This window comes from Daphnia pulicaria, chromosome 8, assembly GCF_021234035.1.
Source record: "Daphnia pulicaria isolate SC F1-1A chromosome 8, SC_F0-13Bv2, whole genome shotgun sequence".
Lineage (NCBI taxonomy): Eukaryota > Metazoa > Arthropoda > Branchiopoda > Diplostraca > Daphniidae > Daphnia > Daphnia pulicaria.
Genome location: NC_060920.1, coordinates 11,391,358 through 11,414,729, shown reverse-complemented (window position 1 = coordinate 11,414,729; position 23,372 = coordinate 11,391,358). Strand labels below are relative to the sequence as shown.

Genomic DNA, 23,372 nt, shown 5'->3' with positions numbered 1-23,372 from the left:
ATGATTCGAATAACATGGGAAATTTTCTAATATTTGTTTTATTGCCTTATTTCCTTTTCAGCTTTGAACTTTATCATAAACTTTCGTGGCTGTTAAAATGGTTTCGATCGATTTAGACGTTAAAATCAATTATCGTTCACGCGTCAATGTCCCATATTTATGTCAGCTTTTCTTTATATGAAATTCTGTTTCTGTTTCCATATGTTAGTCCGACTCCGATTTTAAGAGATTTTAGGGTAGAGCCTGTCAGAAGTTGCGATGTGGAAACCCGCATTCTCGTTCCTCGATGTAGTCCTAATTTGATTATGGACTGGTAGTAGCCTACGTGATTTCGTGGACAGCTTAGAAGTAATGCCTAGTCAACCCTGAATTTTTATTTGGTAAATTTGGTAAAAAGTGAAATCAAACGAAAGAAGACAAGTCAATTTTAACTCAACCTTTTATCGAATCAAATTTGGTCGTTATATAGCTTAGAACTCCTCCCATAAGGAGGCGAAGAAAGGATCGTTGATTGTTGCTTTAACACTGGAATAAGTCGTTCATTTAATTTTAATCTTTTAGTCGCTATTATTCTGGGCGAAGGATTATGGCTTGTCCTAAATGAATATATATTTGACATAATTCTTTTATGAAACTTAAAACGAAATTTGTGACCTTCAATAATGCTTCAAAACCCTTTGGGAGTACACCCTCACAACCTCTAAAACTGATCATTATCGATCAATCAAGGTCAATTATTTGGATTTTCCAGATTTTTTTAAGATATTTAAACCCTCGATTCAGTTGACTTCAATCATTCATTCGATCGCCTTCTATCGAGTCATACGGAGTCATACTACCGTACAACCCTGGTACAGATATAATTGCAACTTGAAATGCTAGAATTTAAGGTAAGCTATTCTTACACACTTGAGACATTTGTTTTTAATTTGAAGACACACGTTCTTTGTTAAATGCTGTATAGATAATCGTCGCTTCTACCCTGCTGTTGTGTTTCTGCGTTCGGAACTCAGAACTTTCTCCACTCCCCCAGTCATGGAGCGATGTTAGTTCGACGGGTAACATGGATGATCCAACGGCATTCTTGATCGAAAACGGCGTTACTCAGGAAGAAATTGAAGAGTTTCAACGTCAAAGTACGAAACTCTTTGTTGTTTTAAAATCCGTTATTTAAACAAGTTTCATTAATTGTTGCAGGTGGTACTTTTCCTCTAACGGTGGAGAGTCAAGACACGGATGAAAGCCAGAGTCGTAGCTTTGGAAATATCTTACCAACCTTACGTAGTTCTAAAGGGATAGCTGCAGCAGCAATCGGGATTGGTGCAGCTGCCAAGTTTTTGATAGTTAGTTCAGCTTTCGATAATTTTCGCAATTGGATTCATGATCGTAGACGCCAAACAACCAATATTAAACCTATTCCTGTATACATTGTAAAAAATCCGGCTGAATCACCCAGCCACGTATCACCTCGCCCATCTTATTTCATGTAAAGCTAAACATGTTTGTAGCACACTGTATATTCTTTATCCTACACACACACCAGCATTATTTTCCATTAACTTTGATCCACGCCAAGGCTTACTTGGGTTAAGTGAATCACTGATGTTTTGTAGCTTTCTAAATGTAAATCTCACTGAAATCCGTGATAACAATATAAACCCTTTCAAAATATTGTGTGTTCTTACCATCTCAGATATTCATAATTTCATAGAGAGATTCGTCGTGTCAGAAATATTATTTACAATTTACATTTTACACCACCAGGAGAAGCAATACATTTTTGGCAACGTTGTATTAAACCATTGTTTACTTAAATGCCCAAAGCCTGATTTAACTTTCATTCATGTTTCAGCTGCTGAATTCTACGGTTGTTACCAAGTTTAGGATTTTGTAAGAAATGAGATATCTGATGTCCTTATCCCCGCGTGGCGCTGTGCTGTAAGTTTTTTAAATGTATTTGTAAATTTCACCGTAAATTTCATGTCACTTGAAATTGAAGTTTGTTTAAATCCCAACTATGGATGCTTAATCACTTGTTGATTCAATTGGTCAGATGATTATTTTATGGTTCCTGAGCTTATTGCAATTAGCGTGAAGAAAGAATTTGCTTGAACTAGGGCGAAATGATGTCCAATCCAAAATATTTAGTATTTAAGATGTGAAACCCACCTTGCTGTATTTCCTTTTTAACTGATCATTCTTTGATTGTAGTATAGGCTCGATTGCTCATGATGCATGTGATTCTAATACAAGTGGTCAGCAGGCAGCTGTGATGAAACCATAAGTAAGTAATAGTCTTTTTCAAATTTATTGTGATGTTATTTGATGAAAACAGGATGGTTCGCTAAATTGTGTATGAGCAACTTTGATTTCAAAACTCCTCGCAGTCTGAAAACTCATGTCAAGTTACAGTATGTTCTATTACAGTGTTTGAATTGTGCAAATTAATCTAGTACGTGTTACTGGATTTAACCAACATGGCCGTGATGATTTGATGACAGCTGCATCGCTTAATTTTGTATGTGAGTTGTTTTTTACTTTTTAATTTTTTTTTTATGAATGAAGACAAGTGAAATATGAGACAATTGAGAAAGTCATTGAATTTATGTATTGAAAGGGATTTCTGGTACTGACAAGTTGGCAGTAGTGACATTGTTTTATTGCTCCGGGGTTTGTTGGTAATTTTTCGATTTCATTGTAGTCGGTACAGGCTGTCGGTTGGCAATTCTGACGGAAACTATGCGGCATTGTGTGGATCGGTGTGGATGGTGAGCATAGATCCTTTGTTATTCTTGATGAGAAATTTCGCAAATGATGTAAATTTCAATTCAATGGTTCCTGCCGAGAAGTGTACGATATCATGTGGAAATGTTTTTCTGATCGCTTAATTCAAGCATGAAATGCTATGAAATGTGGTTTTCAATAGAACTGGATATGTGGGTTTTTTTTTACCTGTAGGAGTGAACTTACGATTGGGTAATGCAAATGACTTCGAAAGCAGTATTCGCCAACACGAGTTTCAGTCCGTTTCTTTGTTTGTGAATTGTAAGTGATTTGTATTCTCCCTTTTTGAATATTTATATGCTGTGATGTTTTTAGACATTTGAAACCTGAATATGCTCTGGGTGGAAAACATATTTTACTGAGCTCTTGGCTCTTCATTAGACTTGTTTAATTTGCTTTTTGGTAAAATGAGTTCTTCAGTTTCTGATTTTAAACGTTAGTTGTGATGCTGGCCTGCCTGGAATTCATCGAAAGTGGCGGAATAACTGGTGGACCTTCGAAGGTGGGGAACCCGGTCTTTAAAATATAATCAGGTTAGTTCATTTTATTGTCTGCTCAGCACCTGAATTCAATATGATGTCATTTGCATTTGAATGTCGGATTCTCTTCATGTGCTTACATAATATGTTAGGAGACAGACACCTGGGTGGTACTGCTTGAACTGTCCAGATCGGTTCTTCCTGGACAAATAGAACACAATTGCTAACGTTAGCTATTACCGTTTCTCTGCCAGGATATGTTTGTGCTTTCTGACGCAGCAACAATGAATACTGTCAATCTAAAATTGGGAGGAATAGCATGTGGAGCATACGTGGTGCTAACTGCCTAGTTGAATTTAAGGCGACGTTCGTCAAACTGGATATTATGTTAAATTTTATTAAATAAATTCTGTTACAATAAGTTACCTTTTTTTTGCAGGTGAAAAAAAAACCCAACAGATAAATTTGGCGCTTTGCCCAAAATGCTCGAACCAAAGGATTTAATTGGGTTGTTGTTGGAGATGATAGATATACGGTGAAGAATCTTGTCAACAACATGTCGCATTGGAATCTCGTCATGCGGATTAGCCTTTAACGTAAAATTCTTTGCGTGCATCCACAAGACATCTTCAAAAAGCAAGGGAAGTACCATTTATATTCGCTGACCCTGATGACCCTATGACCGCATTCAACCCTCCAGGATTCAATTACCATCCAGGTCTTTCACTCCTCGTACTTGGTGGTTTTAATTATTCGTCATAGGGCGAACAAAGTGAATTGATCTATCACTTTGTGTACTTGATTAATTGTCTTGTCTACTTGTCGGTTGTACTTTAAGAAAACGTACCCGTCGTCTAGTCATCGTATTCGAAATGTGGACCCTGTTTGAAGAACAAAAAATTGCTCAACAGCTCACCATCTTCAGCTTCATCTGCGTCATCCTCACATCTTTGACAAAACTTCTTACTTTCTTGCCCAAAAATTGTGGCATAACATCTCCGACATGGCAATGACCAGTTCGCAATTATGGATAAATAATATTTTTATTAAAATTTAGCTATGTATCAATCTCACTTTTCTATTTTTGTTAGAATACCAGCTATTATTATTTATGTTGAAACTAATTGTTTAGTTAACCATAGCGTCGTGCTGCTGTTGGGTGTTGTATGGTTGATGGCTGGGAAGATCACTGGTGTACCGATGTCTCCCTGGTAAGGTGGACACCACACCAAAGCACAACGCCGTCACCTAATATCACAGCAACAACTTACGTTATTACAAGGTACTACACCGAGGCCTCCAAGTACTACACCATCGAGTAACCGGAGTATTATACCATAACTAACGCGGCCCTGAAATATTACTCTGCCCCGAGCTACACCACCAAGATACCGGAATACTACACGAATACGTATGCTGCCCCAACCTACTACACCGAGGTTCCCAAGTACTACTCTGTCCTCAGCTACTTCCTACACCGATGGCTAAAATAGTACTACTCTGTTCCCAGCTACTTCCTACACCGATGGCTAAAATAGTACTACTCTGTTCCCAGCTACTACAACGAGGCTCCAGCTGATTACTAAACCAAAACGGTTGTAACCTACATCAAAGCGCCCAAGAACTACTCTGCCCCGATCTACACAACCACAACTTAGGCGGTCAAGTATTACGCAGCCCTAACTTAATACACAGAAGCTGCCTTTTCGTACTACGATGAACAGAAATACTACATTGATGCTCCAGTTTGACACACTGCAACCTATGCTACACCTAGCTACAACACCGAAGCTCCCAAGTACTACACTGAATAAGCCGCATATTACACAAGTCAACCACGTCCGCCGCCCTGGTTTACTTCACCGAGGAACTCAAGTATTACTCGGAGCTACTACCAAACCAAGGCTCATAAACATTACACCAGCATCCTGATTATTACATCACTACTTACGCTGCTCCGACCTATACACCGAAGCTCCAAAGTATTCCTATGCCCTGAGTTACTAAACTACTAAAGCATCAATATATTACACTTCAACCTTTCTTCTTTGGTAATTTTTTGTTTGCATGCAGCATTTCCATTGATGCTAAAGATATTAATGATATCACATCATTTTGGTTCTAGTTTATTGTTCTGATAGTTACTGTCATAGGTTTTCTATTGCATTATATGTTGGTGAAAGATTTTTGAGCATCAAATTTAATTCTGCCTGTAACTTGGTGCTAAGATTATGTTTTAAAAATTACATTTTATATTTGTTCAATTGGCATTTTGTCTATATCATTCAGATGTTAAAATTTAAGAAGAAAGGAGGAGGAAGTTGGGGAGGGGAAGAAAAAATGATTGTCATATTTGAATATAAAATGTTGTACATATAATGCCACAGTTATAATTTTTAAATCCTTGAAAAAAGAAAAAGAAGTAAGACTAAGGGAAAACATAGCTTGCAATATTGGATTGTCCCATTTGATCTCTGTTTACACAAGCACTAACACTGCACCTAGGTCAACTTCAGCTGAAATCTTCTGAAAACATTGAGCAGCCAAGAATGCAATAAGAATCATTAGCTAAATTTTGTGTTATTTGAAACCGTTTAAACTTACCTCAAAATCCTAATCTGAATTTGTTTTTATTTTGTAAAGTAACTTTTGATGTGTAGTTGTGTACTATGTAACTTCTAAAGGAGCAGACGAAGTTTCCCCAAACAACCAGACAACCTGTCACATTCCAATGCTGCTCTCCAATTATCAAGGTCCATTGTAAATTCGTAACCTACAGAAAAAAGAAAGATTTATCACAAGTACAACAAAGTGCAGAATTACAGGAAGAAAGTTAAAGGGGTGATTATTAATTTAATTAGATGTCCAGTTCCTAGAGTGAGGATCGAATGAACCAGTTACATAATGTTATTGTAGTAGGATAGGGTAGTGTGGAAAGAATTTTTCATCTTCACCATCATTTTTGAGATTTACTTAACATTTGCTGTTGCCTTGTAGTATGCTACGGTGAATAGAAAAGCATTCTGAATAACTGGCAGGAAGCACTGTTGCCCAGGTGCTGAAACATCTGGAATCACTTGTAAGTGTAGAAGTTGGATTGGTGAAGTTGTGTGGTTGTTGAAGTGTGTAGAAGTTGGACTGGCGTCCATCATCACCTTGGGATTTCGTTTTTTGTGAATTGTGATCTGCGTTGGTGGCTTCTTGAAGAATTTGGCAGGGAGAACGTTACGTAAGTTATTTGTTACCTTTTTTTGTCACTTCTTTCAATTGTGCATCAACGAGCTAGAGCGGACATTGTTTTAATGTTTACTTTTAAACGTTTCTCCTTTCTGACGCTAGACGGCATAGCCCTTTGATCATTTTTTACCTGTCAGAATCAGTTTAGTTACGTTTACTTTGCACATCTCTGTAGAGATTTCTCAATGCTACTTTAAAAAATTTTGGGTGATAACTTTCACTTTCTGTTCCAGCAACAAAGCTCACTTGTTAGATTTTTAAGTATGTGTATTTTTTTTCTACTTCCGGTTTTCTCTTTTCAGTCAGTAGCTCAGTAAATATTCATTCGACGTAGAAACTAACCACATATTCGTGATCCTCGTCAAATTTGTGGTAAAGTTCATGTTTTGTTTTGTACATTTTCGTACTTCCGGTTTTGAAAATTTTCCTGAACAGTTCAGGAAAATTCTCGATTTTGGCCAAAATATGAATTTCGTTAAAATTACACTCAATCGACCCCAAATTTTACGTAGATCACGAATATTTGGTTTATTTGGTTGGCAGCTCAATGGTAGAGGCGCTATCGCTTACTTCCGGTATACTTTCGGAAATTTTGCATAAAACTAGCAAGTGAGCTTTGTTCTCCGCACAATTCTAAAGACTCCTTGCCAGTTTCAGCAAACAGAAATGGTCTTTTTGATTACTTTTTTTTACTTTTGTGACTATCTAAAGCCGGTCAGTTTTGGACGTGTCTAATAGATGGCGTGAAGGAATATTGTGTTGTCAATTGTGGGCTCATGGCGGCTCGTTGTCTAAATCTATCTTCAGCTACAGCTATTTTCTTCGAAAGTTACAAATGAACACATAGGTTCATTCGAGTGATTTCGTTTTTATCTTGGCGTTTTCATGTGGATAACCTTAGTGTTTCTCATCAACTTACAGAAGGAAACGTAGCCTACCGTTGACTATTTTGTTCAAAATGTGCCATCGAAATGACACAGGTAACTACCAACACTAGCTTTATTTCGGTATTGTTGAAACATATATTCTTCTCATTTTTTATTAGGATTCATTAGAATTATCTGCTGTAAGAACTGGACTTGCTAGATCACCAAACCCATCACAGACCAATCTCTCATTCCATCTTCTAGAGAACCTTGGCTAACTGTTTGGCGGTTTCAAGTGTAAGTTGACTTGTCATGTCACTGAACTTTCTTTGTTGCAGTCAAATATGTATTCAAAGTATTGATCTGCACTCACATCTATCTAATGTTGTAAGACAATTTCGACTGCAGTATACTGATTACTGTTTAATATTTTAGATCATAGTTGTCATTGATGACACAAATTATTAACAAGGTGACTTAATTTTCTTGATTTTTATTTACAGGTTTGAAACTATAGGTTTCTAAATTTGCATGACAGACCTTAAGAAAAGTCATGTTGAAGAAAAAGGACTGACTGACAGTCAACAAGGTATGCTACCTTGTTTGGTAACCTGTTGGAAACTTCCATTGAATCTCCTGTTTTACTTCCTTAAGCTTGATTTGAGGTATTGCTTTTTGTTGCTTAAATATTGTTGAAAATGATAGTCAAACTAAAAAATGTTCGTTCTGTCTACAGGGTAACTCCTTTGCTACTTATCATGGACTTCATCCATTGGTGATGCTGTAATTCAAGAGAATGCTGTCATTCAAGACTATTAACAAGCGATCTCCCACTCAACCGGACCGTTTTGGTGGAGGTACTTTTCGGATCGTAATCCGGAAAAGGACTTTACAAATCCGGACTAGGTCTATTCTGTTCAGAATCGCATGGCGATTCCAATGGAATTAAGTCCGGATTTTTATCTTTTCCCGTTCACGAGATAATCACGGTTGAAAATCGTGAAATATCACGAAAACCCAAAGTCTCCCCCTCCGACTATATCGCTTTTAGCCGTATATTCGGCTTATACAAAAAAACTAATTTATACAAAATGTAGCCCTTTCATCCCTTTTTCAGAATCCAAAAGGATTTTCTATAATTCTGTAAGATGTCCGAGATATCACGATTTTCGTGATACCCCCATTTCGACATATTTTTCAAGCATTTTATTCGGCGTTGCCGATTTCCGTATATGTGACTTCGCCCCCACTCCTTCGCTTTTTCCATTGTTTCCTATGTATCAAGTCCCATCTGTATCGATATACAAGGCCTTGATACATAGGAAACAGGGAAAAAGGGAAGGAGTGGACAGAAAAGGGGGCGAAAAGCACATATACGGCAATCGGCAACGCCGAATGAAATGCTTGAAAAATATGTCGAAATGGGGGTATCACGAAAATCGTGATATCTCGGACATCTTACAGAATTATAGAAAATCCTTTTGGATTCTGAAAAAGGGATGAAAGGGCTACATTTTGTATAAATTAGTTTTTTTGTATAAGCCGAATATACGGCTAAAAGCGATATAGTCGGAGGGGGAGACTTTGGGTTTTCGTGATATTTCACGATTTTCAACCGTGATTATCTCGTGAACGGGAAAAGATAAAAATCCGGACTTAATTCCATTGGAATCGCCATGCGATTCTGAACAGAATAGACCTAGTCCGGATTTGTAAAGTCCTTTTCCGGATTACGATCCGAAAAGTACCTCCACCAAAACGGTCCGGTTGAGTGGGAGATCGCTTGTTAAATTGTGTAGTTGGTAGATAAAACAGCTAACCATTGGCCTGTAATCACCCTGGCTGCAGTCAATTAAGGCAGTCTCCCCTGTCTTGATTGACTGTATGTGCGAGTTTTAAAAGCAGTTTATCGCCCAAATGAGACAAAAGAAGTTGGTTAGGTTTGTTATATTTGGGTATAAACTGTTTTAAATTTGCACAGAACAATATTTGTCTTGAACTGGACGCTTTTTTTATTAATTTCAACAATTTGGTTAATATAAATATTTTTGAATAATATATGTAAATTAATAAACCATTTTCTTTTAAATTTATTTACTTTATCCATTGAAATTATTTTATGTTGTTTTATTAAGTTAATGAATGTTTAAAAGCTTAATTTTTTTTTATTGTAACATTAGATTTTTGTAAATTTACAAGGATAATAAAAAATTGCAATAATAAGGGTTGAGGTAATTTCGTCATCTAGGATGACTACAGTTGATACTTTTGTCATAATAGAGAATTCAATCACAAACGTTAATCTTCGATATACTTAGGATGAAACACATACAGATCAAATTTTTATCAACTGGTATTTCACCGGCACAGCAACATCAGGATAACACCAGAAACAGTTACTGCAGGGACTTCAGCTCAATTCAGGATAAAATCTTGACTAGAATCAGATTACGAAACCGCTGAACATTTACACGATCCTTTGAGAAAAAAAAATTGAATTTAAAATAAGTCAACAGAAACCTTAAAACATTATAAAGGTTAATTAAAATAAATTTAAATAAGTTTATATCAGAATAAAAGGATATTCAGTTCATTTGATAATTAATTGTAAAAAAGCGAAACTAAAATTTGCTTGCTTCTTTAGAAAATCGACAAGGGTAATACCTGCTATTAAAGCAAATAACTTTCCACAAAATCTTAATTTATCACATAGTTTGCGCAAGTTAAAGAGTTGAACTTGTGACTGAACACAGTATTATAAAAGAAAACTATACATTTCCAAAGTAACATTCAATATATTCAGTCAAATTACCATTTCGTCAAGTAATCTTGCAGCGTTGTTTGAAGTATTGTTGTTCCAATATTTTTGGAAAACACCACCTATGTTAAATGCCTGCAACAGGTTGATACATCATCATCACCAAGGTAAATGCATCGGATTGTCAGAAGTCCTGTTGCGAAAAAGAGAAATTATTCATTTACAAATAACCTGTACCAGATTTAAAAAAACACAACAGAAGATAAAAACAATTTAGTCATGTCAAGTTTAAATTAAAATCAATAAGATCAATTTCAAGCAACAGAATATTTTAATTACAAGATCAGGTTGCATCAAAATTTTGTAAAAAGAAATGAATTTCATGTTCAAGCTATATAGAAAAGAAAATTACAATTCAGCAAAAGCTGATAGGGCAGTTAACTCTTTTCACAAAAACTTACAACCCAATATAATATTTTAATTGGAATTTAAAACTTCCTAAATTACAACCCAATATCACAATCAATTTACCATTTCCAGATGACTACGTTGCTATCTAACTCTAGGATGGCACCAGCAATGAAGATTGCTTACAGAACCTGCAGCTCAACTTGCCTTGAACTCTCTATCAACATCTGGTTGCAACAAAACCACCTGCATGACAGTAATGAAGGTTAAAGTTTACCAAATTCTCAAATACTTAACAAGATAATTAAAGAAATCTTACCCGAACATGAACTGCACACCAAATAGACACTGAAATAAACTCAAACTGACTTTGAAAACCTATCAAGCAAAAGAATATCAATGAACACCAATAACTTGAAAAAAATATATATACACAAATTAAATAAAAACATTGAAATTCTAACTTATGCTCACAATTAAAAAATGAATGACTCAAAACTAATAGTTAAGTAGTTAATTCTCCAAATTTAAAGCTAGCACCACACTCTAAAGACAGCATACAGCACTTCCCCCAGCACTACAGGCTGCATGCAGAAGCTCATCACAACAGCACATGGTCTTCATACAACAGCTCACCACACTGTTAACCAACTGGCTGCAACAAATCCAAGTGACATTAGACTGCCTTGAAAAAGCCCGACTTCACCAAGGCATTAATCCTACTTGAAACTTTGAAAGGAAACTTAATTAATATCAAAGGACAAAGTATTAAGTGACAATGTTAGTTAACTACATCTTAACTATTTATTACCATCAAACAATCAAACAATTAGCCAGCAATTAGTCTACAGGGAAAAGTCTTCAAGAACTGATGTGTATCACAGGCAAGACCCAAAGAATAAACCTCAGCAACCTCAAAACCAACATCAAAACGTCAGCTTTTAATTTGATAATGAATCTACAAGCGGCAAGACGGAAAGTACTTCTACATGACACGAAACGTGCAACATACAGCAAGAGACGACATTTTGGGAAATCTTAAGGCAAGCCGCATGATCGGTTGGAATTGCCAAGTCGAAATTGAAAGCCATGTTCCCCGCAAATTGACCAAACAAAAATTTTAATTTAATAGCCTCATAGAATAAAAACAAGACTTACCATTTTTGAGCCGAAAAATATCAGGGGAGATAGTTTCCTGTAAGAATGAACCAAACCTTCACGGACAGCGTCTCCGAATGAAAAGAACGACTGAATGAGCGAAAAGCGGAAAAGGAAAGGAATTTATCTTTGATGACCCGCCCCCCCATACATGCATCCAGAATACCAAAACACAGGGCTGAATAATTCAATCCCTAAACACACTGAAATATTTAGCCACCTAGTGACAGCCCTTAGCATCCATGCACCACGGCTTGCGGCTGCAGTCAATTGTCAGCTACCTGTTACCTGTTAGCAACGTATGTTTAATAAATATTATATTATTATAAAAAATAAATAAAAATAAAAATCGCACATGACTTACAAAAGACGTATTTCGTATTTTGTATTTCGAACTAGTAGGCAGTAATAAGGAACTGCTGGATGACAGAAACAATTATTTCTGTCAGGCACTGACGAGGAGTTTGTTATTTGGGAGGAGTCCCTTCACGATATCCAAGAAGACGCAGTTAGAATTTTATTGTTGATTACCGAACAAAAGGTAGGTAATAGAAATTTGTTCCTGCTTAAAAAAAAAAAAAAAAAAAAAACGTGAGGGCGATTTGAATCTTTTGCCTTAGTTCAGTTCTTCCACAGCCATTGCTCTTTTATCTTAAGAGGCTTAGAGCTATCGTCGTCTTACCTTAAATGTTAAGCAGAAAAGCTTGCGGAAATTCCTGTTAAGGTACAGTAATCAACGGAACTTCTTTTGAGCGTGAGAATGGATGAACTGGCGTCCTTTTGTTTCTTTCCCCCGTGTTGGTTTCTCTTTTCCGTTATCTTCGCGAATGTTTCTAAGAATTGAATTAAGATGACGACACCCAAATCTCATTTTGCTAAAAGATTTCTCGGTAGGAAAAACATGAAGATCATGACCGTATACTTTTACCTGCGAGCTTTTTTCTTGCTGGTTTCAATAAAAACCCGATAAAAACTTGGCGGATGTAAGCAACCAGGATCGAGAGGATCGATATATAGGCTACACGGGGGATCCGGGTCGGTAGACAAGACGCATTGATTGACAGATGGTATCCACGACTTTCGCTAATCTCAATCGCTACATTTACAGTGTCACCCTGTTCCGTCGGATTCCGGGTAATAGGTCTCCACACTTTTGTCTGCAGGGAGTCAGGGATTTATAATGAGAGTTGAGCCTCCTCCTTTCTTCCTTCATGTATACGGTTTACAGTTACAATGTAACATAAATAAAAACTAAACACTATTTTTGAATTTATTAACGAGTAAAGAAGAAAACACCATATATTATACAAACGCTTTCGCCAATACTAATCCAATGAAAAAAATAATTGGCCAATGAGAAATTGGCGAACGTAAGACAGGGGGAGGGATACAGAAAAAAAAACTAAACTTGTAAATGTAAACCATTGAGTTTATTTATTGAATTTTTGCATGTCTAGCATGGCATTCTTTGAGATTTGAGAGAAACAAAATAAGAGCCAGCTCAGAGAGAGTTATTCTTCAATATTTTTCGGCGCCTTTCTTTGCCAAACGGTCGGCTTTGTTCTCCGCCGATGGAACGTGTACCTAAAGAAAATTTGCTGTTATAAAAGAGAACTCCCAGGATGAAAGAAAATTGTTATTTGTTACCCAGTAAACTTTAAAATTATCTATTAAATTAAGCAGCTCCTGGTAATAATGCTTATGCTTTAGCGGTGTTCCGTCAGATTTTAACCAGCCGTTTTTCATCCATTTGTTGATCCAGTTGGTCATCGAATCAATTAGATACTGCGAATCTGTGTAAAATGACACCCGTCTAACGCCTACCAATGAAATATGTTAAATGACATGAAAACATCAAATAAGATGATAATTTTATAATACCAAAATCTTTTAAGATTTGACAAGCTCTGATTGCTGCTTTAATTTCCGCCACCTGGTTGGTGGGAGGAAATCCTTCGCGATCCAATGGCTCGCTCACGTTTCTAAATTAATACAAAACGAGAAGTTTAGTTAAGAAATTTTTAGGTAAATACGTACAGAGTTACATACAAGGGATGATCGTCGCCGAACCATACACCTATCCCTCCCTTAGCATGCGGATAGCCATTAAACGGACAAGCTCCATCAATGTATGTAACAACATTGCCGTGAGAATCAAATATAAATCCTAAAAGGAGAAAGGAATTAATTCAGACTGGTTTCACACAAATGACTCAATATATTATGGTAATTGATAATTTTTTGTTTTTATTTTTAATTTTTGTAAGTAATTGGTACGCAAATTATGTGAGCACTAACGAAAATGATTTAATTGCTATTACCTGAAAAATTCATGTCAGATTTTCACAAAATAGTCCAATTTTTTTCTGATTTTCCTTTAAATGTGTGCAGAAGAGTAGAGAACAGACTGCGTTAGAATATGAGACGGAGAATCCACTGCAAATGAGAATTCAGGTGCCGTGATCGTTCTTGACCTATATATTATATGCAAATGAGAATTCAGGTGCCGTGATCGTTCTTGACCTATATATTATATGAAGAGATCAAAAGTGTAACGGGATGTTAAAGGGAAAGGTTGGGGAACTCGAAATGAAATGGTTAAATGTATTAATTAAAGTATTGATTGAGACAGCTAATTATTTTGAAACCAACACTTAGTTGATTAGTCGAATAAAACTTCACAATTCAACTTGCTTCATGCTTTCGTTTGTATTACTGGTATTTAATATCCAAGTCTCAAATTGTTTTAATAATAAGCGAGCTTACAAATATGAGAGCATCGGAGGGAGTGGCCGGAAGAGATTCTGGACGATAGTGGCTGAAGTGGTGAGTCAGAGCGCTCGAGGAACACTGCTGATACGTCGGGAAAAACTCACGCTATTTGGTACCAGACGTGACTGTACGAAATTCGGCATGTTCAGACGTGCCCGGACGCGTCTAGAGCAGCGATGCCAGTGAAGCTTGTTCGGACTTCGGATAAATCAAACGCGGTCATGGCACTTTCGAGTAGAGCGTGAATTCTTGGAAATAGAATAAGCGCCATAGTTTTATTAGCCTTACAGTTTGAGATCAACACATTGTACCATTTTCACAATTGTGTAAAGGTATTAAAGTGAAATGTAAAATTCACCTTTTTATTTAAAGTCTAATGTGCTAATTTACAAAAGAAAAATCTGTTTGGTAGTAAAATGTAGTTTGTTAACTTATATGTAGTAGTAAAAATTACAACGAGAAACATCATTATTAAATCTAATATAAATTTGTTTTTAATACGTTGACCCATATTATTTCTTCCTTCTGTCATGTGAGATGCACACATAGGAGGCTAACTGTAAAAGTAGGTGGGTCATGGCATAGGTGCAATGGTGCATCTTGCCTTTAACTAATTAAAGAGACGTGATAGCGCTTTATCACAATGTTTACAATGTCACAGTTTTAAATAACGGAATAGGAAAACTGTACTAAAGAGAAGGAGAGACAAACAGCAGAATAATAATTTAAATAAATAGGGAAACGGTGAACATACCAGTGGCTGATCCAGTCGGTCTCGTACCGGGGTCAATAACAGGTGAAGAATAGACTGTGGTTAGCATCGCAAATGCAAACCCTTTATATACGGGAAGAGTCGGATTGTGAACTTGGGTGGAGAAAGCGACAGAGGAAGAAGGCCTGTGTTAAACCCACCCCGGTTACTTTGACACTTCTGTCAACTCAATTAACTGGAGTTTAACTCCGACTTAAAGAGGGTAAAGTCGGAAGATTTACGCGTTAAGGCCGCGTGATTTACGATTGGGATTCTAATCTGTATGGGAAAAAAGAACGAGAAGGGGTGAAAAGGCGCCGACCAGAGGAGGGGTAGCAGGCATATTCAGATGCGCTTTCCGGTCTGCAGGCTAATAACGTTAATTAAGCGAATCACAATAGTCATTTTCTATAAGTTTTACGTTTTATTCAACGTAGTATTGTTTTACGGCAACTCTATACCTGTAGAATTGATTTTAGCATTTCGTGTTTACTTTTACTGGCGACAAATGTCAAAATCATCACAAAATGGTGCCATCTAACGCTCAAAATTGCAAACCAAAGAAACAAATTTTGAAATAAAGAAATGGCGCGTCTTCCCGCAATACTTTTTTGACAGAATTTTAAAAATCGAGTTTTTAACCGACGTACGTGATCATGAGCTTACACCTTTTTGTCAACGCAATTAACTTTCGACTCTGGGTATCAAAATTTTATAGCAAAATAAAAAAAAAAATAATAATAAAATAAACAACAGGCAAAAATGACCATGTTGGTGTAACGTGTAACAAACAACTGGTCAACTTGATCAACTGTCCATGTTGTTTATAACTTGTCAACACCATTAAATTTAGCCTGAGAGATTAACTTTGCAAATTTTAGTATAAACAAGAATAAACCTACCTATTTTTATCCAGAATTACCGGGTACCACACAACTACATTTAGCAGTTGAGCTTCGGTTCAGCTTTTGTTTCCTTATGACTCATAATGCAACCGTCAATAGAAAAAGTTAATACGTGCCAGCAACAAGGGCGGTTGAATGAACTGAACATTGCATAGAACTTGAAAAGTTTATGACTGCCTGCGCACAATGTACACAGCCATTTCAAAAGAGCATCTTTTGACTTGGTCGCCGTCATCAGCTTTATTTATTTTCAAATTACGTCAAGAATTTCTAAAACCGAAACCACATCAATAAAATAAATTTCCTCTATCCAGTTCTCATCTCTCAATCTGCTCCCAATAAAACCCTATATGACGTCATGACTAATGCAAGGTGTAATCGGAACTGTGCATGTGTAAATAACTTGTCCTCTCGCAGCCGCGCAGACTAATAAAAACCTGTCAATGTCTTATTACAACATATTGGAGCCTGAGTCAGCATAAAGTCAAAGTCCTACTTTGATCCTTAATTGCGACATGAAAAATACTAGAGTTACGTTAAGTTCGTTTTCCGGTCGGAAGTGCTGGCCACCACCACACCACTAGCTTCCTCCGGATAAAAAGAATCCGTATATTCTGTAACCGGGTTCCCGTATTCTTTTCGGGTTGCTCTCATTACGGCACCCAATTCGATTGACGTTCAGTTCCGTCGCGGCGCAATTACTAGTCGCGGCATGCTGTGAACAAAGTCAGTCAGCTCGCCTTTTTGTTGCCTTTGAGTTCGTCATGAATCGCACGTCTCGCTCATTACCAATGTACTACCCGCTAGCGTTTTTGTGGCTGGGCCTTCTACTAGTTTCCGCCAGTCTCGTTTGTGCTCAAACCCACGGTTGAAAAATACTTAATTCCTTTTCCTATCCCCCGACCCTAAATCTGATATAAGAGAATTGCAAATTGAATTGTCGGCACGTCGGGAACTTTAATGACAGCTGAAATCGCGACTGCAGGTTGTGCCCGGCCCGGCATAGGTAACGGTGCCGCTAGAGGCCAGCACAGTTCGACAACATTTTGTTTGTGTGATGAGCTCGAAATGCCTATCATCAATATTCAATTCTCCGATTACAATTTCTTCCCCCCCTCCACCTCCTGCTAACGGTTTATACATAACGCATACTAGGTCCAGCCGATAATAATTCGTCCAGACGTTCCGTGAATTCCCTCGAAAGTTATCCCGCCGTCGAGGCCTTTTTAGGCGACTGCATGCAAAACTACGGACCCAAGGCAGTGGACCTTGTCAAGGTACTAGACTACTCCGTTATTCGATTATCCCTCAGCTCCTCTGACAAAAAAGAAAAAGAAAAAAAGGCCAAAGTTTTATAAATAGTTTCTCCGACATTCTCGCAGGATCAGTGGTCGAAGACGGGAGTCTGTTTGGAGAGGATTTTCTTCGGCGACCAACCGGCGTTGAACGAGGGACTGCTGATCCGCATGCTAGCAGCGAGCACGAGTCCGAGTCCGACGACGACGAGCCTGAATGATGCCCCCATTACGATCCTCTGCCATAAGTATTCAGATCACACACACACACTAGATGATACAGGACGTCTATAATATAGTCCGCGTCCATTGAACTTGTGGCAGCATAATATCTCAGACTGTAGTACATTCACTGTGTGTTGACTCGGCCTTCCCCGCTCTCTTTGCTCTCTATAGTCACATACCGGACATTGAGAAATGTATTCGCTCCTTCATTGTGGCACTCAAAGGCTGCACTGCCGTCAAAGGTGATGAGGATTTACAGTCGCTGGGAAACGCGTTGTCAGGCGCGCTGAAATACGCCTGCCAACGCGACGGAGATGGCATCGTTAGTAAGTCCGCCCGGCACAAAGTGTTAAAGTTGTTCTAGTTCTTCTTCTTCTTCTTTCTTCTTATTGAAAAATAAAACCCCTCTCGCCATATCACAGGGTTTGTCCAAGACGGCGGGACAGAGTGCCTGAAGGAACCATACGACAGGAGCATACTTGACTGCTTCCAGTTACGCGATTCGCTCCTTCCACAGCTGCAGCAGGGAAATGCTTCCATTTTCGACGGGGCGAATTGCAGGTAGTAGTAGTAGCTCACTAGACTTTTATGGCTAGGCAATGTTCGATGGCGAAAATGATATGCTCTCGAGTGGCCGTTAATGCTTGCACCCATTTTGGCAGGATTCACCAGCAGAGTGACGACTGCGTCGTCCGCATGTTCCAGCAGTGCACCACTCCGTCCAGCAGCGTCAAACATCTCGTTGGCGGATTACTTGGCGCTTTTATGAACGAAACCAAATGCCGCAATAACAACATCCAACAAGCTTTTAACGACGGCCGCTCTGGAGACACTCATTCGATTGTCCTCCTCTTGTGCATGGCGCTACTACTACACTCATTGGCGTGCCGGATTGCCCAGGCAACATTTTAACGCTCATTTTCCATTATGTAATACGTTGTCAATCCAGGAATTTTCATTTTGTGCTAAATATACAAGCGTCAATGTTACCACATTGTTCTTCGTGCTGGGGGGGTGGCGATATCTCTGTCGTCATCCGACGCCATTACTTCTCTCTCTCCCACCCAAAAAATCGAATCTGTCGAGCTGGACGAGCCGACAGAAAACAACTTCATCTGCTTTCAGATTTCCCCAGCGATAGCGTGCCGAATGATAGATACATACTACCGCCCATGCAGTGCGTGTCTAATTCTAGAATGCCACGGCCCACCAACAACGACACAGCAGCAGCAGCAGGAACAGCGTCTGTAAAGTATACACACACAACTTGGTACGGGGAGGAGGAGGCGGCGAAGGAATGGTCGACAGATTTTTCAAACAAGTTTCGCGGGTGACTAGACGCTGGGGCTAACAGAAATTCTCCGATCTAAATATAGCAGGCGCAAATTGAATCGGCATAAATCATCCTCTTCCCTTCATAGTCTCTCCCAACCATTCCTTTGTGTACACAGTTTATAGTTGAATCGACTTTACGATATAATACGGCAATCGAAAAAAATTTGTAGCTCCGAGACACTCGAGACGGGTGGGCCGGAACGGATTTTTGTTTGGGCCTGATTCCAAAACGAAAAGAAATTTGCATGGCGAAGGCCAAGGTGTCGGTTGGAAACCAGGAGGTCGTTGCATACGTAAGATCGTGCAGCATCGTCCATAAAAGCATATAAAAACGACGGATGACTGGCCACTCTCATCCGCACAACAAAGCCGTCAATATCACACTTGAAAACAACTTTAGCTGGCTGGCAACATTTTCTTTTTAAAAGCCGGCCAGAAAACAACAGCAACACACTTGCCAAAACGGATCTGCTGTTATCTCCATTAATGGCGTTGGCTGACCCCCTTTTTTGTGTGTTTTATTTCTCTCCGACGACAAATACAAATTCACAGTCTCACTTCTGTTTCATCGACAGCGATGGGTTGTCACTAAAAGACTGATGGGAAACGATTAGAGCATGCAAATGCGTTGCTAACGCGACGCTCTTGCAATCGGATATTCTCTAGAGATCCATCGGCGCATATCCATCGGATATGATGGAATATATTAGACAGAAAAATACAAACAAAACGACAAGCGCCCATGATGAAGCATTCAACTGCACCGTCAGAATTCATGGAGATGTAATAAATAATAAGTCGAAAAAAACGCGCAATCGGAAACTGCGGCTTTGCTTCAACGCAGAGCGCGGAGAGAGGAAACGGGCAAAGGTGCGGTGGAACGAATAAATAAATAAATTTAAAATTTAAAAAACACAAAAAATAAAGCAAACAGTGGGTAGAGAACGAGGGGCGGAGATTAGAGAATCAAGAGAGACGACACAGTTTCAGCTTAGAACTTCTTCTTCTTTTTTTTCTCTGCTACACGTTTGGCCAAATCCAACCCAAGTAGAAACCGAAAACGTTTTCATCAGACTGGAAACCGCTACACTATGTAGACTGGGGCCGGCTGGGATTGTCGAGGCGACCGACATTGTTACGCACACCGTGGACGACTCAACATGAAGAGCCAACTCGTTAATAGCCGGACTTCGCTCCACGCCCTGCTGCTTCCCATTCTCCTCCTATTCACGCCGGGATCGAATTCCACCAGCAAATTGCATCTCGGTAACAAATCGTTTCTCTCTCTCACTCTCTTGGACTCTTTTCTACATGACGCTGATGCGATTCTTTATTTTCTCGACCCGATATGACGTGATTGTGTTATGATGAGTGACATTTGATCCCTCTCGGCCAACAGATGAAGTGATTGGAGATGTCGTCGAGAAGCTGTTTGGCGCCGTCGTCCAGGACGAATTCAGCGAATTGATGGACAACTGCCCAGACGCTTACGCGGCCCTCAAGGTCTGATTCCCATTAGATATAAGTGCTGTTAACTTGTTTCTGTATATCCACCCGCTTAACGTTTTGATGATGATTGATTCCAATCGGGCTAACGCGCGTGCGTGTGTGTTTGTGTCGTTGGGGACATCAAAGAAAAGTGGCGACTGCATCAGCAATCGAAATTTGTCCTACCAAAGATTCATCCGCCCTTCGCCGGATCCTTCCGACGTCAAACAACTGTGCGAGTACGGTATATTATTTCACTTGACGACTGAAAACTAGTATAGACGATACACAAAACAAATCATGGCTTGTCACCCCCATCCCCCCTCAGCTATTTTCCCATTCCTCCACCCCCCCCCCCCCACCCACAAAGATATAATTCAACGAGAAGAAGAATCAAATTGTCCAGGTGTACGTGGTATATCCAAAATCGATGAATTCGGTTAATACTAAATGATTTACGCAGTGACCTTTCGGCCGCTGGCCAATGTCTCGAGTCTGTGATCGAAGCCTTGAAATCCTGTACAGAAGGCAAAGAAACTCGGAGCCAGAATATCAGAGTCGTGGGGGCCAGCCTGGACGCTAGCCTCAAATACTTTTGCGACAACGGAGGCTCCAAACTGAACCGTGAGTCTTTGACCGTATTCCATCGCAAAACATTATTGAAATTATTCAGATTCTTCTTCTTCTTTTACCTTGTCCAAGAATTTTTCAAACAAGGACTGCCGCAATGTTTCATCAGACGGCCCGGAAGGCATTTGGCCAAGTGCTTTCCCGGACGAATAACCGGTTTGGCGTCCGATCGCCATCGGAATAACAATTACTGGGGACCCATCGGTGAAGATCACGATTTCTTTGACGCTCACAATTGCCAGTGAGTGTCTCTTTTTGTTTGGTTTTGTCTCTAGAAATGACATTATCACGTCGTTAAGAGCAGATTACACGCTGCCTTTTCTTCTAATAAAGATTGCTGAGGAACCACACGGAATGTGCGGTCCGCACTCTACAGAAATGCTCACCCGACGGTGTCACCGACGTCTTCCAGGGAGCCATCGAGACCGTCATGGACGAGCTAATGTGCGTCGGAGAGAAGACGGAACAAGTGCAGGAAGATAGTAAAAGCGGAGGAGGAGCTGCTGGTGGTAGTAGGCTTATTCATCGCTCGTATTTATTGATGCCCATGTTTGCATTAGTAATATCCGGTTCCATCGCTGGCGCTTGGCCAGCCTCCTCCGTCTCCTTTTGAGCTTGGCCCACGTCTAAACTACCCCCGTATGCAAATTTTGACAGACACACACACACACAGCCATTTACAGCCGTTTTTCAAAAAGGGTGGAGAAAAATAAAAAGATAATGCCGGAACGAGAAAAACGAAATGGATTGCATTGAGCCATTGGGTGAAGATGGAGAGAGAGAGAGATGGATACCAAATGGACCGATCAGAGCCCACCCTTTTATCTCTTCAAAATATGCCAAGCCAAGCGAAAAGAAAAACGACGTCACTCCCTTCTCCCTTCTCTCTCTCTCAATCGTGTGCCTTTTTTGATTTTGTTTCTATTTCCTCTCTCTTGCGTATTAAATTCCTTGTCAAACTCAATGATCCATGTTGTGATTATTGTCTCTTATCTTCCTCTGTCTAATCGAGCGCATTACTCAACAAAACAAACAAAACCACGGGCGGAAAATGCAAAAGCCCCAAAAGCATTTCTTCCAACCTTAACTCGATTGAAATACAATTGCGATTTCCTGTCAACCTACGGCCGCCTGCGTGTGTGCGCTTTATATCTAAGTACATTCTTCACGAATTCAGTTCAGACGACGACGAGGCGAAATAGATGGGCGGAATTATCCGATAGACGTGTGTGTGTAACTGCTGACATATCCCAGCGCGAGAGCCGGAGAGATAGACACGACATCACGTCATTCGAGCTCTCCTACACACACACGGCGACAGATCAAAAGGTGACACACGGGCGCTCTCCGTTTTCTCTTTTCTCCGCATCACACACGACAGCCTTGGTTTTGCTTTCACATTTTTAATACCTTTTGCCGCGCGGCTGTATGGAGAGAACGAAAACTCACGCGCCGAGCTGCTGCTGCTGCTATGTGTGTTTGTTTTGTTTCCATTTTTTCATTTTTTTTCTTTTTTTCTTTTCTAACAAAACCGACGGCATTTTCCCGTGGAAACGATCACGACACGACCGGGAAATGGCGCAGTAAAACTCCAAGAAAACGTCAAAAAAATAGTCTCTCTCTCTCTCTGTGTGTGTGTGTGTTTACGGAAATTGGCGCTTAAACTAGCGGAATAATTCATAAACAAAAATTTCGGTCCCCCCCTCGCCTACGGAATAATTCTGCATAATGACAAAGTTGCAAATCCGTCTCTCTATAACGTTCCTGGGAAAAGACAGCATCATACATATTATATAACTTTGGGCCTCTTGGGCTTTTAAATACATCATTTTCTGCAAAGACATGTACACTTGCCACAGCGTTGGCTTTTGTTGCGTTTGCCCTTGCTGCTGCTGTCACTCTCGACGGAGACGGATGCCCCGTGCTTTTTAGCGCAACCCAGTGTCTGTGTGACTGTTTATTATTACCTCTATATTCTCCCGTCCGGTTAGGCACGTCAACCGATGACTATCCGAGCTGGACATCCATTTTGGGTTGTTGGCTGTTTCTATCCGTTTCGTCATTTCGTGAGCCTCTCCCTTTCCATTGACTGCCGGGCAATAAAGGGAATAAAAAGCTGCTACCTGCTGATTCGCACGGGATGAAAATATTATAAATAGCCTACAGGATGTATGAAAGGAAGTGACTTGGTTGTGGGCTCGGCCATTATGGGGCGTTGGGCAGGAAAGGCTTAACAATGGAGAACCACCCCCCACAGCTCCCTAATGTCGTCATGCCTAAG

The 23,372-nt window shown here is 39.4% G+C and overlaps 5 protein-coding genes and 6 long non-coding RNA genes across 21 annotated transcripts in view; 6 read left to right on the top strand and 5 right to left on the bottom strand.

Annotated features, from left to right (window-relative positions):
* Window positions 1–276: 276 nt before the first annotated feature.
* On the top strand, window positions 277–1,652 carry LOC124311474. Its single transcript, XM_046775983.1, has 3 exons — window positions 277–890; window positions 965–1,136; window positions 1,198–1,652. The coding sequence occupies exons 1-3, from the start codon at window positions 876–878 to the stop codon at window positions 1,488–1,490; spliced, it is 480 nt and encodes a 159-aa protein (XP_046631939.1). The 5' UTR covers window positions 277–875; the 3' UTR covers window positions 1,491–1,652.
* Window positions 1,653–1,823: 171 nt separating this feature from the next.
* Window positions 1,824–3,646, top strand: LOC124311622. 3 transcript variants are annotated; one of them, XR_006910025.1, is made up of 7 exons: window positions 1,824–1,938; window positions 2,212–2,284; window positions 2,454–2,522; window positions 2,702–2,768; window positions 2,959–3,045; window positions 3,225–3,317; window positions 3,518–3,646. It is a non-coding gene; the product is annotated as an uncharacterized LOC124311622 (long non-coding RNA). The 3 variants fall into 3 exon arrangements; XR_006910024.1 differs by having other exon boundaries at window positions 2,428–2,522; XR_006910026.1 differs by having other exon boundaries at window positions 1,846–1,938; window positions 2,428–2,518.
* A 708-nt stretch (window positions 3,647–4,354) lies between these two features.
* Window positions 4,355–5,283, top strand: LOC124311610. Its single transcript, XR_006909992.1, has 2 exons — window positions 4,355–4,710; window positions 4,819–5,283. It is a non-coding gene; the product is annotated as an uncharacterized LOC124311610 (long non-coding RNA).
* A 369-nt stretch (window positions 5,284–5,652) lies between these two features.
* On the bottom strand, window positions 5,653–6,597 carry LOC124311683. Of its 2 annotated transcripts, none has more exons than XR_006910126.1 (4): window positions 6,509–6,597; window positions 6,237–6,460; window positions 5,868–6,036; window positions 5,653–5,789 (listed from the first exon to the last, which is right to left on the bottom strand). It is a non-coding gene; the product is annotated as an uncharacterized LOC124311683 (long non-coding RNA). The 2 variants fall into 2 exon arrangements; XR_006910127.1 differs by having other exon boundaries at window positions 6,237–6,448; window positions 6,509–6,585.
* Window positions 6,598–7,141: 544 nt separating this feature from the next.
* LOC124311664 lies at window positions 7,142–8,185 on the top strand. Its single transcript, XR_006910099.1, has 4 exons — window positions 7,142–7,480; window positions 7,546–7,663; window positions 7,870–8,031; window positions 8,103–8,185. It is a non-coding gene; the product is annotated as an uncharacterized LOC124311664 (long non-coding RNA).
* A 1,326-nt stretch (window positions 8,186–9,511) lies between these two features.
* Window positions 9,512–11,905, bottom strand: LOC124311588. 2 transcript variants are annotated; one of them, XR_006909945.1, is made up of 5 exons: window positions 11,691–11,905; window positions 11,007–11,261; window positions 10,852–10,910; window positions 10,656–10,778; window positions 9,512–9,843 (listed from the first exon to the last, which is right to left on the bottom strand). It is a non-coding gene; the product is annotated as an uncharacterized LOC124311588 (long non-coding RNA). The 2 variants fall into 2 exon arrangements; XR_006909946.1 differs by lacking the exon at window positions 11,691–11,905 and adding an exon at window positions 11,352–11,372 and having other exon boundaries at window positions 11,007–11,251.
* Window positions 11,906–12,221: 316 nt separating this feature from the next.
* LOC124311669 lies at window positions 12,222–12,757 on the bottom strand. 2 transcript variants are annotated; one of them, XR_006910106.1, is made up of 3 exons: window positions 12,619–12,757; window positions 12,373–12,523; window positions 12,222–12,255 (listed from the first exon to the last, which is right to left on the bottom strand). It is a non-coding gene; the product is annotated as an uncharacterized LOC124311669 (long non-coding RNA). The 2 variants fall into 2 exon arrangements; XR_006910107.1 differs by having other exon boundaries at window positions 12,222–12,252.
* A 182-nt stretch (window positions 12,758–12,939) lies between these two features.
* Window positions 12,940–23,372, bottom strand: part of LOC124311199 — a 67,366-nt gene continuing 56,933 nt past the window's right edge. For 2 of the 5 annotated variants that reach the window (XR_006909757.1, XR_006909755.1), the window contains 6 exons: window positions 14,457–14,710; window positions 14,012–14,164; window positions 13,740–13,857; window positions 13,572–13,672; window positions 13,338–13,510; window positions 12,940–13,274 (listed from right to left, as the gene is read on the bottom strand). The gene's annotated coding sequence lies outside the window, so the exon portion shown is untranslated. Of the gene's footprint in view, window positions 13,275–13,337; window positions 13,511–13,571; window positions 13,673–13,739; window positions 13,858–14,011; window positions 14,214–14,456; window positions 14,711–23,372 lie in introns of all 5 variants that reach the window. The other 3 variants (XR_006909756.1, XR_006909758.1, XR_006909759.1) reach the window with 3 other exon arrangements.
* Window positions 13,209–14,024, bottom strand: LOC124311948 (ribonuclease H1-like). The gene is made up of 5 exons (XM_046776315.1): window positions 14,012–14,024; window positions 13,740–13,857; window positions 13,572–13,672; window positions 13,338–13,510; window positions 13,209–13,274 (listed from the first exon to the last, which is right to left on the bottom strand). Exons 1-5 carry the CDS (start codon window positions 14,022–14,024, stop codon window positions 13,209–13,211), a joined length of 471 nt encoding a protein of 156 aa, XP_046632271.1.
* On the top strand, window positions 16,800–18,630 carry LOC124311311. Its single transcript, XM_046775750.1, has 6 exons — window positions 16,800–16,985; window positions 17,274–17,395; window positions 17,501–17,661; window positions 17,810–17,964; window positions 18,061–18,199; window positions 18,301–18,630. The coding sequence occupies exons 1-6, from the start codon at window positions 16,883–16,885 to the stop codon at window positions 18,548–18,550; spliced, it is 930 nt and encodes a 309-aa protein (XP_046631706.1). The 5' UTR covers window positions 16,800–16,882; the 3' UTR covers window positions 18,551–18,630.
* LOC124311318 lies at window positions 20,081–22,211 on the top strand. 2 transcript variants are annotated; one of them, XM_046775763.1, is made up of 6 exons: window positions 20,081–20,239; window positions 20,373–20,476; window positions 20,609–20,700; window positions 20,925–21,085; window positions 21,164–21,332; window positions 21,425–22,211. In XM_046775763.1, the coding sequence occupies exons 1-6, from the start codon at window positions 20,134–20,136 to the stop codon at window positions 21,702–21,704; spliced, it is 912 nt and encodes a 303-aa protein (XP_046631719.1). In that variant the 5' UTR covers window positions 20,081–20,133; the 3' UTR covers window positions 21,705–22,211. The 2 variants fall into 2 exon arrangements, with proteins under 2 accessions (XP_046631719.1, XP_046631720.1); XM_046775764.1 differs by having other exon boundaries at window positions 21,396–21,509.

Bases quoted from the DNA above. Each gene is read 5' to 3' on its own strand.
- LOC124311311 (XM_046775750.1), top strand. From the start codon at position 16,883: ATGAATCGCACGTCTCGCTCATTACCAATGTACTACCCGCTAGCGTTT. The intron at 17,396-17,500 runs GTACTAGACTAC...ACATTCTCGCAG, and splicing joins AGGCAGTGGACCTTGTCAAG to GATCAGTGGTCGAAGACGGG. The intron at 17,965-18,060 runs GTAAGTCCGCCC...GCCATATCACAG, and splicing joins CGACGGAGATGGCATCGTTA to GGTTTGTCCAAGACGGCGGG.
- LOC124311948 (XM_046776315.1), bottom strand. The intron at 13,673-13,739 runs GTATGTAACTCT...GTATTAATTTAG, and splicing joins TTCGGCGACGATCATCCCTT to AAACGTGAGCGAGCCATTGG. The intron at 13,275-13,337 runs GTAACAAATAAC...AATTTTCTTTAG, and splicing joins ATAATTTTAAAGTTTACTGG to GTACACGTTCCATCGGCGGA.
- LOC124311318 (XM_046775763.1), top strand. From the start codon at position 20,134: ATGAAGAGCCAACTCGTTAATAGCCGGACTTCGCTCCACGCCCTGCTG. The intron at 20,477-20,608 runs GTCTGATTCCCA...GGGACATCAAAG, and splicing joins ACGCTTACGCGGCCCTCAAG to AAAAGTGGCGACTGCATCAG. The intron at 21,333-21,424 runs GTGAGTGTCTCT...CTTCTAATAAAG, and splicing joins TTTGACGCTCACAATTGCCA to ATTGCTGAGGAACCACACGG.
- LOC124311474 (XM_046775983.1), top strand. The intron at 1,137-1,197 runs GTACGAAACTCT...TAATTGTTGCAG, and splicing joins TGAAGAGTTTCAACGTCAAA to GTGGTACTTTTCCTCTAACG.